This window comes from Cucumis melo, chromosome 10, assembly GCF_025177605.1.
Source record: "Cucumis melo cultivar AY chromosome 10, USDA_Cmelo_AY_1.0, whole genome shotgun sequence".
NCBI lineage: Eukaryota > Viridiplantae > Streptophyta > Magnoliopsida > Cucurbitales > Cucurbitaceae > Cucumis > Cucumis melo.
In genome coordinates, this window is record NC_066866.1 from 18870927 (window position 1) to 18883276 (window position 12350).

The following is a 12350-nucleotide window of genomic DNA, read 5'->3' on the forward strand; positions in this document are numbered from 1 at the left end:
TGCCCTAATCCTTTGATCTATCATTTTCAACATGAAATCCATGTTTAACAGGGTATTAAAAGATTAAGAAGAAGGAAATAAAAAATTTAGAATCGAAAATCTTAAACTGAAAAATAGAATCCATTGATTTGATAGAGATCCAGAAATCAAGAGTCTAACAGCAAGATGAACAAAAGAGAATGATGTCTAACCATAGTATAAACGAGAAAGAACTTACAGTAGGGTATGATCTTCCATTGTTGGTTTTCTCCTTCCTTCCATTTCCACAGAACAATGTGGGTGCTGTCATGAATTCCACCAGAATATTTTTCTCCATGGAAGGCATCAACATTCAAGTGAACGTTATTCACCATTCAACATTCAATATTTGTCAGAAGGTCGTGGGTCGCCGTCGAAATTTTGTGGGCCGTCGTCGGAAGGTCGTGGCTCACTGTCCAAAGCTCATCGAAGTTGCCGTCTGAAGCGCATCGCGTCTGAAGATGCTGTTTGATGAAGCTCGTGCATCTGAAGATGCCATCTGATGAAGCTCGTCGCGTCTATGGTGGCCAGCGGTAGAGTACTTGTGTGGGTTGTAGTGGACGGCTGCTGAAGATAGAAAGATTAAAAGATGGAGATAGAGATGGAGAGATTGAGAGTTTTTGAAGAGGTTTTTTTTAAGAGGGTTTTTTAAGATTGGCCGGTCGTCGTCGATTGAAGAAGGAAAGGGTTTTTAAAGCCATTCATGGAGATGTAGAGAGAAAGGAGATAAGAAAATATATAATTAATAAATTATTTTATTATTTATATTCAATGACAGTTAAAATTTGTCATAGATTTATGACAGTTAAAAACTATCATAAATTCTTCAAATTCGAAAAATTCCGCCTTTTCCCGCCAAAAATGCACATTTTGATCTTGTATGATAATTTTTTCTTCCCTCCTTTTAATTTTGGATGAAATGATCTGACTTAGTAGATACCTTTTCTTGTAGTGATGGAATTGATGAAACTTGCTAAATGCATTGAGACTACTTCTCATAACTGCAACTTGGCAAAAGAGCGTGGTAAATGCTTGAGCTGAGGAAAGGGTACAAAGATGTAATTAGATAAGCAAAATGATTTTGCAGTTTGATTATAAGATGAATGATGGTGAATGTGTTTCTATGGGATATAAACCTTGATGAATGATTTAAAAAGGAAATGATTTTCCATACAATTTATAAATGTTTAATGATGAGATTTGAATCGTGTTAATCGCCTAACACATGATTTGTTTTAAACTCAATACTATTATGGAAACAAAGTATTTGTATAGCATGATTTGGCAAAATGAATTATAGTGCGTTAAGACAACTTTAATTTATTAAGGGTGTTGATAAAAAACCCCACTCACCGGACATTTTTGTCTAACATTTCAAATGTTTTGATTTAATCCCCCTTAAGGTAGCGAAGGACATCCAACATTGAACTTGCAGCATTGATCGCCTACTCTGCCATTCATGAATGCATCGTTTTAGTAGTGGTAACTGTCAATTCACATATCATGTAGAAGCTAGGTGGAAGAATCTAAATCTCATTTGGAATTGTGTATAGTTCTTCTAAAAAGGAATTTTGTTGTAACTCCCCAAAAATTCGAGGTATTTTCTCAAGATAACTATCTTATGTCATTAATATTTTAGTTTTGTTGGGTCTTATATTATTTGAATTTGGTGAGAAAGAGGACTACTTTTTTTATTAAAGAGAAAAGAAAAGGAAAAAAGTAATAATATACATATAATAATATTATAATATAATATATTATTATTATTATTAAATTTTTTTATTATTTATTTTAAACTTCTCTTGATCGACATATGGGAACATCATTTCAAATGCTTTCGCATAATGTTTTTACTTTTTTTTTTTTTTTTTTATGTTTTGAGGATTAAAATGAGTGTCATGTTTATAACATTGTTTTTTTTTTTTTACTTTTAATTTGTTTGAAATAGGGTTCGGATACAATTTTTTTATTTTTTATGCTTACTTGATTTTAAACAGGTTTTATGAACTTTTATGTTTAGATGAAGTGTCTTTATATTAAAGCAATGACCTCAGCTTAGTCTGAAAAGTTGAGTCATTACATTTGTACTAGGTATCGAATGTAATTTGTTACTTAAAAATATGACTGAAGTCGTCTTATTGCATTTGAGTTCATATTCCGCATTTAACTTTATTAGTTATATTTAATCTGCTTACTAGGTGTTTTGCATGTATTTCGTGGAGAGACTCATGTAGAACGCCTAGGAAGTCACGTCTCCACTTGGTCGCATAAAGTAACATTTGAGGTGGGGCTTGACAGCTAGTGCTTCTTAGATCATCCTTTTACCATTGAATCTTGTATTTGATCTTCATTTTATATGATCCATAATTTACTAATGAGATATTCAGTTATTCATAATCATTTTTCGCGCTTCACTATTATCTATAATTTCATTATTGATCATGTATATTTGGCTTCACTAATTATCAATTTTATATTGCTTAAAATCACAATTTCTTAATTAAATATACTAGTTCAAAAATTTCACTAAAAATTTTACAATATTTTTACAAATTTATGTGATATCCATGATTTTTCTTGCAATATTTGTCGATATCTAAAGTTTCATTGATATATCCGTAAATTTGAGTTACCAATATTTATACCAAAAACGATATTTCTATGCTTGAATTTATGATAGTGAGTGGTATATGATATTATCATAGGTGAAAGACTCTAGCTAGAAATAACATATCCATAAAATAACATAATTTAATTGGTATCCACACTATAGATGGATTGTTTAATAGTTACCTGAGATCTCTTCAAAATTACATTGTTTAATAGTTAAGTTCATAAATTGTACAAATAACAATGAACTTATACAATAGAAGTGTATTGTCAGAGCATCACATAATACTACGTGTACTTTTTCATGGAATGACATTAATGTTTCAAGTTATGATTCATACATTAGTTGAATTAAGCACAGATAATCCAAAAATATATAAGCTGTGAAATGAAGTACTCCAAAGTGCAACCACATCACATCCTTCTCTACTGCCATGTTACGGCTATAGGACTTCTAACAACATATGTTCCTGAGTGCCAAACAAGAGATCCAAAGGAAAAATCATCCAAACTTTTTCTTTTCCCCAATGCAACAAAACTCACTTTGTAACTCAACTTTTCTCCCAATTTCACAAAACTCAACTTCTCAGGTTTCACAATAATTCTTATTCCTTTTGGATTGTAAATTCTCACAGTATAATCACTCCTTGGGATACCAACATTTGTCACTGTTCTCTTGAATGTGCTATTAACATTTTTTCCCTTCTTCATGAACACGGAGAAAGAAGGGTAGTTCAAGTCTCCTGGCTGAAAAAATGTCCTTTTTGATGAACATGTGAACTTCCCTCTTGAAACTAAAGCAATTTGTGTTGAATTATACTTTAAGCTACACAAGTAGGTTATGTAGTCTTGGGGTGCGATATCGTAGACGAGCCCCGGATCAGAAGCTTTCTCAGGATCAACATGGCCAGAACCGAACGCAAAAGGATCCGCAGGACCACCACTCGCACGACCGACATCCGAAATGAGATGATTTTTGTTATCAGTAACATAAGCTGTTGTCATGAGCGCCGATTTAATGGCGGCAGGCGACCAATCCTTGTGAACTGATTTAAGCAATGCAGCTAAACCACTAACATGAGGGCAAGACATAGAAGTCCCTGAAATGATATTGAACAGCACTCTTCTTTTGTCAGACTCAAGCTCACTCGGGCTCGCAATAGGCGGCCAAGCAGCCAATATATTAACACCAGGCGCAGTTATGTCTGGCTTTATCACGTATGGTTTATAAAAACTAGGCCCTCGAGAAGAAAATGCCGCTACTCTCGGTGCTCGGCTTCCATATTTAGTCCCTTTGAACACGATTGATGCTTTCGCTTGACGTTTCGAGGAAGCTATGTAGTTTAAGATGGATTTGCCAGCCGAAACTCCAACAGAAGTGGCTGGCAAAACATGAGAATCAGCTAAAAGATCTTCACCTTCAAGTATTGTGTTGATCAGAATCATTCCAGCTCCTCCAGCTAATTTCACTTGCTCTCCTTTTTCAGTTCTTGAGTTTGTTCCTCTTTCACACACAGCAATTTTTCCCTTTACCATTGTTGGGTCAAGTGAACCAGGAGTACAAAAATTTGTTTCTTGTCCATCACCAGCAGTATTGTTATAAACAAGTGGGGTTTCCTTTAAGTTCTTGCCAAAATACAAAGAAGAACCTTCGAAAACCATTCCATTTCCAAGCCTTACAGATGTTGGGAAGGTTCTATCAGTGTAACTAGCAGCAACAGTCATGACCCATGGTGCTACATTACCAACAGTTGAGATAAATGGGCCAGAATTACCAGCTGAACATGACACAAAAACCCCTTTTTGAATAGCACCAAATGCAGCTATGGCAATTTGATCGCTGTAAATTATACTAGAACCGCCGCCTAAGGAGATCGATAGAACATCAACACCGTCAGCAACAGCGTGATCCATCGCTGCTAAAATATCAGCACTGGCACACCCTTCTGGCCAACATACCTTGTATGCTGCGATCCTGGAGAACCAAAGTTTTAAACATCAATGTAGATCAATATATGCGTTTCTAAATTAAAAAAGTGAAACAACATTGTTAAGTTTGAGTTCGTACCCACCTCAGAAGTTCATTGTATTATAGAAATATTGAATATATCAGACAGAAATTGAATACCTTGAAGTGAACCTCATCCCTGTGGCTACTCCCATTCCTTGGTTATAAAAGCTTGCTCTGTTTACAAAATTTCCAGCAGCAGTTGATGCTGTGTGTGTCCCGTGGCCATCCGAGTCTCGTGCGGATCGAAATGTCCCTGTTGCATTCAATCTACCGACAGCGGCCTCATAGGCTTGAATGAAGGTTCTTGCTCCAATGAGTTTTTTGTTACAATTAGAAAGTGAGAAGCTTGGACCTGTTTGGCAAATGCCTTTCCACTTTGAGGGAACAGGGGGGAGAGCTTTGTCCTGAAAACTTATATGCTCAGGCCAAATGCCAGTGTCGAGTACACCAATAATTATATCAGAAGCTAAGTTTGAAGAATTCCAAAGGCCATGGCCTCTTTGTAGGCCAAGAAACTTAGGGGAGTGAGTGGTGTGAAGCTGTAGTAGTTCATTTGGAGAGGCTGCTACAAAACCTGGAACTTTGCTTAAAAAATGAAGGTTTTTCGAGGACAGCTTTGCACAAAAACCTGAAAATTAATCAAAACAAAGTTTAGTTCGTAATGATTTAGTTGTTGTAACTCAAAGAAGGGAAAAATTTTAATCTCACAAATTATTCTTAACAAATTAGTCTCTCTCTATATATATAGATCTTCACAAATCTCATCAAAATCACGTGACAACTTTTATTATTTAATGACATATTCTTTATAATTGGTAAATTTATATATACATATAACAAATTTCATTAAATCTTAATAATATTTTTTTATAGAAACTAAATCATGTATGCAACGATTCAATAGTTACAAATAAATTTGGAAGTATAGAAACTAAATGTTATTTTTATGAAAGTTTATGAATTAAATTATTTTCAAAACCAAATTTTTTTAGACAAATATACTTTTAACCAGTGACAAAACCAAAATTTTTGTTGACCAAGGAAGTTTATAGATTAGCAAAAATAATGCAAGAGTGGAACTTCAACCTTGGTCTAGGAGATAGTTTTACTACTAAGTTAACTTTTTAAATTAGTATTATAATAGGTTTTTTTATATATATATATAATATAAAGAAGATAAATCCACTGGCTACGGTAAATTCGTTGGTGTTTAATTCTAACATTTTTAGAAAATTAAGATCTCAAATTTTGAAGAACATCAATATTTAAAATCTTGCCTGAAATGACAGTTTTATAGACGTAGAGAATCTCAGCAATGTTCAAAGCTTGTTCTTCATTGTCGTTGGCATCGAGAGATGAGAGTTTGTTGACTGAATGAATGATGGCTGTGTACCATTGTTCAGGGTTGGTGGTGGCCATTTTGGTGGTGTCCATGTGAACTATGTATGATTGTTGATCCATGGCAACAATCGAAGTTGTAAGCATTGTTATGTACAAAAATAATAAGACTTCTTTAAACCCCATTGTGTGGCTGTAAACCAAAAAGTAAAATGATAACATATTAGCTAGTATTGAGCCAAAGGGAACTTCATATATATATATATATATATTTCTTTGACTTTGTATGGTAATATTCCAAGCTCCTTCAGTAACTATTTTATTTTCAATTTGATAACTATTTCATTAATTTTTAACATTACTTTCTTATAAAAAAAAAAAAATCATATCGTTATTGTTTTTTATTCTTTGTTTTAATATAAAAAACATGCTTGGTTATTATTTTTAGTATTATATTTTTTAAAGATAAATTATGAAGGGAAAACATGTTTGATTATTGTTTTTCTTTTTTTTTTTTTTTTTGTAAATTTCCTACAAAATAAGACTTGACTACTTTTTTTTAGTTTTTTTATTTAAAAAAAAAACTTAGGAGGAATTATTATTAAATAGTAAAAAATTAAAACTATTTATAAAATAGTAAAAGAAACTTCAAATAATTTAAAAGAAAATTTAATAATTTTACTGTAGTTTGTAAATTTATTTGCTACGTTTGAAAATGAACTATTTTATAATCATTTTTCGAAATATCAATAATTGAAAAAAAGTATATTTACTTTTAACTTCTTTTTAGTTGTGTTGGTAAATCAACGGTGTCAATATCTTTAGTACAATTAATTCTTTAATGATTGAAGAGCAATAATTTTAAAAAACATGATTCTGAAGAATGTAGTTTGATTTTAGAGCAAGTTATAGACAAATAATGAAGGAAATAAATAGAAATGATACATCTAAAACTAATTAAGACAATTTTGTTCCCTTATAGTGCTCAAGTGGTCATCGATCATTGTCTCACATGATCAATGACATATTTTTAACACCATGTGTCATATATCAAATTTTTTTGTCATATATGGGGGCGTTTGGTGTGCATGCAAATTGGGAATCAAATGCGTGGAAATTGAATGCATGCAGGCTTATTTGATGAGGTTCTGATGCCTACGAATTTTGCCTAAGTGGCTTAATAAAGTGGTTTGGATTTTCTAGTTAAATTCTTAAATAAAAATAAATAAATAAATGAATAGATGAAATTTAAAATTACATTTATAGTATTTTTTTTTAAAACTTGAATGAACTTTGAAACATATGGCAAAAAGAAGTTTATAGGTTTAATATTCAACTACTAAAATATATGAAATCGAATGATTATCATATGAGTCTAACTTTCTTTCTTTCAAATTTCAAAAAATAATTTTTAAAAATTAAGAACTAAAAGACAATGCTAATTACCAAAAGTACCTTTCAAAAAAATCAGGAAAAAAAAATAGTTACTAAATAGACCTTTGATTTATTTTTCCTCTATTAATTTGTCTTTATTTTCTTACAACTTATTTACAATGGTTTACCTATTTCTCAAAATCAATCATCTAAATTCTTAGCCAGCCGTTTAAGAAGTGAAAATAAGTTTTTTTTCACGCTTCTATTAGTATGTTTTTTGGTTTTTTAAAAATAAATTAAGTGCTATAGTTTGCATATTTCTTAAATGCAATGGTTGAATTTTTAGTTAAATTCTAAAAACAAAAAGAATGCTTTTTTCTTTTTTTTTAGGTTTCAAAATTTGGCTTTGTTTTCTAAACTGTACTTAAAAAGTAAGAAAAAAAGAATTTTGGAGAGGGAAGCAATGTCTACCTACTTAATTTTCAATAACAAAGGAGATACCAAATGGGATCTTTAATTTTTATTTTCAAAGATTGACCCGATTCTTGCAAACACTCTCCTACAACCACCCCAATATAACAAAATTACCATAGATCACATTGAGGGACAAATTGGCTTAACCCTTCAAAAAAAAAAAATCTTTTAAGTCTCTCCAACTTTCTCCATTTTATCATAGCATCATATCGCATAGAATTTTTTGTACTCAAATGAGTACTATGTCTCTATCTTCAATACTTTTGTTTTATTTCGCAAGCACACGAGGATTCCACCAACATAACATTCTTCGTGACATGACACAACGATATGATAGAATCAACGGAGGAAAAATAAAACTTTCTTGATTCGATACTTTTACTTTTAGTTTGAACGGTAAAATACTTTGCACTCGTTTAAAATATATAGAGAGAAATCTTTAGAAGGAAAAATTATTGTTATTTTGAAAGAGATCTCTTTCATTCTCTATTAAAGAACAAAATTACAAATGTATAATTTAAATAGAAAGATGGATAAAGAAGGAAAAACAATAGAAAAAAGACTTCACTTTTGAGAGAGAGATTTGTCATACTTGTATGTGAACCAGGTGGATGCTGTGATTGAGAAGAAGAATGTATAAATTTGGCAAGAAGAGAGCTTCATAACTTTCTATATATAGAAAAAATTGATCAACATAACGAATAGGTTTAACTTCAATATATTATTTAAGGATTTTTTTTATAGTGTGATTAATGTACATAATAAGTAATAATTGAAAGGTTGTGCTTTGGGATCCCATTTAGTGGTAGTTTAGTGCTCTTCTTTCCAGTTTCCACTACAAAAGATTTTCCATTTTGTAAAGAATCACAACAATGTATTTCTGTCTCAAACACAATGGAATTAATTAGATAGTTTTTCTTTTTTCAAATCTCAATGTTTTTTGATTCCTTAGGTCACTCTCTCTTCGATTGGATGGATTTTTTGTTCAATTCTCCACTTATATTGGTGGGTTTATTTCTATTTTATATACCTCTCACAATAATAATAATAATAATAATAATAATAATAATAATAATAATAATAATAATAATTATTATTATTATTATTATTATTATTATTATTATTATTATTGAGGATTTTTACAAAATTATAACAGCAGGTCAAATATTTAAACTGTATAGAATAGTGCTGAAAATGGAAAAAGCCCACAAGCCTACAATGACAAATATGAAAAATGTCTCAATCAACACGTGATTAATCGGCCACACATGCGCGAGACTAATCTTCTTCTTAACGATCGTATACTATAGTTTAAATAAATGATCTACTATTGTTTAGGTCATGATACACGATAGTTTAGCAGTACAACAAGTCGGGGGTCTCCAAACACAACCATGCGTCGGAAAGATTAAAAACGACATCGTAGAAGGCTATTTCGACATACAATCTCACGTCTAGAAGATGTCGACAGAAATGTGTCAGGGGACCCATTCCTGACGTCCAACTAGCATGGCGTCGAGAAAAGCTTTCTCCCAACGTTGATTTGACCAATGATGATAAAACGTCGATACAATATCATCCCTGACGTGACGCTATATGTTGATAGTAGGCCACTGTCGATATCCCCTTTAGGTGTCGGGAAAAGGCTTCTCCCAATGTTTTCAATAACACGTTGGGGAAGGGCATCGATTTTGATGCTTTGGGTGATCGGGAGATATTTTAAATATATTTTTTTATTTATTGAATTTTTTATTTTTCAATTGTGCAATACTCTTTTCGATTCTAATTCGATTGAAATTGAATAATTATATAAAATACCTAATAAAAATAATATATTATAATTAAATATTAGATTTTCTAAGAATGTTTCAAAGAAATTACATAGAGGAGAAAAGGTACATACATTTAGATCCTAATAGCCACGGACGCCATATTACAACAAGTTCATACCTACAATGATACAGAAGTAAATTTAGATATATATATATCACTGAATAATGCAAAGTAAACAACTTAAAATTTTGAAGAATACATAACGCAAGTGCTCACGGTCAAGTTTATGCCCGACTCATTTCTCCCATTTGTTGTGTATGCAGCTTTGACGCCCTTTTCGTTTCTCCAATCATGTGTTTAGCTTCTTCAAGCTCGAGTCTTTGCTGCTCAATCAGGACTTTAACTTTTTCGACCTCCCTAAATTGCGAAAATGAGGTCGAAGAACTGCTAGCTCAAATTTTGCGAGACTTGGGCTTAGGTCCCCAACCAAGACTTTTTGAGTAGCCTGGTCGTCCCAAAACAGTCTCACATATCCCAACCCAAAAGAGTGGCTAAGAACCCTTTAAGGTGGACTAGGACTGAAGTTGCAGTATTTGATTCTGCAATAAATTTTGTAATTAAGTTATGAAAGAATAAATAAAAGTATAGAATAAAACAAAAGTACGACATGAACTTACATGCACATCCTCGATCACTTGTGAAACAAATTGGCCACTTCAAGCACGTGTTTCTTTGAAGGTGAACTTGGAATGATCTTGGACCTATTCTGATCGAGAACATTATAATTTAAGTATTTGGTGGGTGGATTAAAGGTGTTAGTCATGCAAATACTTGAATTCCGACAAGTAGGAGGTGTAAACTCAGAATTAAAAGGTGAAAGGTGACGAGGTAATATGAATTTAGGTATCACAAAGAGGTTATGCAAAAAGATTATATAAAAGGGGAAGTGGTGGTTGGGGTGGGGGGGGGGGAGGTGGGTGTAAAGTTCATAAATTTCTCATACATTCTTGGAAAGTCTAAGAAAGAGTTCAAGCTAGGGGTGGAAACTTCAAGTTTGTAAGTGATTTTATAAAATTTAATTGGTTTTAAAGCTTTTCTTCTAAAGTTCATGTGTTTGTCATGTTGTTTTACACATAAATATTTATGAATTGTTCTAAAGAAAGCTTTTATGTTATGTAAAATTTTATATGTGATGATTGTAATGTTGTTTTACATGTTAAGGATTATGAGAAAAATGTTGTTCTTACAGTTAATGAATGATTTGCTAGTTGAACTCTTGATTTAAGCAAATCATGGATTTAACCTGGTTTTCTAGAATGTATGTTGTGTAAAAGTAAATTTATGACTATGTTATTTGAAAGAAAGGATTTATTTGAAAGCAAGGATGTGTTTAAGTCAAATTTTCAAATATGTTTTACATGAGTCTATGCTTGTATGTTCTATGTTACCCCCTATAACCAATTGTGTGCACATGGTGGTGCTCTATTACTGATGTAGTGGATATTGAGCATATGTTCTTTGTTCATTAGAGAAGGTGAAATTATTTTTGCCTATGAGGAGAAGGATATGGTTAAAATTGTACTAATGTTCAGAGGAGGATGTCTTTTGACATGTGGTGTATCTACACCTACGTTTCATCTAGAATGGGTTAGAGATGAATGTTAAAGTTAAGTTTATGCTATGAATTTCCTATGCTTGAAAGTAACAGGTTTTGTGCTTATGAAATAAGGCTTTAAAGCCTATTTGTGTTATGAAAATGAATTTTTTGTTGAATTGTATTCCTCAAAAGGATTTCAAAAGTTATTATTCACTAAGTCTTTGACTTTAGGGTTTAGGGTTTAGCCTATTTGACTTACGTTTTAAGTTTCTCCTTTCCTAGGTAACAAAATCAAGGCCAAGTCGAGTAAAAGTTGAAGTTGGAGCAAGGCGTTTTAAGTTTACTATTATAGTTTTTGTACTTAAGGGAATTTTGTATTATGATTGTAGAATGCATGGTTTAAATCCTAAGAAGTGGTTTCTATAAGATATATCTTGAAGCTGTTGTGACTCCACTACTTGTCAACATTTAAATTTAAGTTTAAGTATAAGGACATAAGTGAGCATTCTAGTGGTTTAACTTGAGTCGATAGGACTGCTTAAGTTGCGTTGAGTGCCGCATGGCAAGTTCAAGGACACGTGCAGGGTGTCGCGGGCATACTTGTCCAAGGTGTTGTTTACCTATGGTCGTATGCCCGAATACCTTTCATTTGCTTTATCTTTATGTCTTATAAGTAGTTTAGGTTATTGCTTTCGTTTTCGTGTCGTCGAGCCACAGTGTGACATTTTGGCTTTTTCATATGCAAGCCCACCAGGGCCAAAAATCTCAACATGTAGTATAGAGGGTAGCACACTACTTAACCCCCCACCCAAGCCTTGTCGCACTCTTTGCTATTTAAGATATTTTGTTTGCAATTGACAGTCTTCAACGCTTTCTTTATAATGTTTTCAAAAATTTACTTTCTCTCTCCTATTTAATAAAAACATTTTTCCGAGAACGTGGAGGGAGGCTACATCATACCGCGAGTTTGTTCGTAGATTTCGAATATTGAACGACTGACTTGTTGACCGAGCAGAACAAGTGTCGCACAATCGTGTTTGAAAGGTTAAGATTGTGAGAAGTAGTATCAGTATCAAATCAGCTAATTGATAGTAAGACCAAAGTATGTCGTCGGTGAATCCATCGGGCAAGGCCAAGAGAGACCGACTAGTAGAG

The 12350-nt window shown here is 32.4% G+C and overlaps 1 protein-coding gene across 1 annotated transcript; it reads right to left on the reverse strand.

The window, feature by feature from the left end:
- Positions 1 to 2729: 2729 nt before the first annotated feature.
- On the reverse strand, positions 2730 to 8537 carry LOC103495085 (subtilisin-like protease SBT1.1). Its single transcript, XM_008456542.3, has 4 exons — positions 8418 to 8537; positions 5917 to 6170; positions 4757 to 5267; positions 2730 to 4603 (listed from the first exon to the last, which is right to left on the reverse strand). The coding sequence occupies exons 1-4, from the start codon at positions 8486 to 8488 to the stop codon at positions 3055 to 3057; spliced, it is 2385 nt and encodes a 794-aa protein (XP_008454764.2). The 5' UTR covers positions 8489 to 8537; the 3' UTR covers positions 2730 to 3054.
- Positions 8538 to 12350: the final 3813 nt, after the last annotated feature.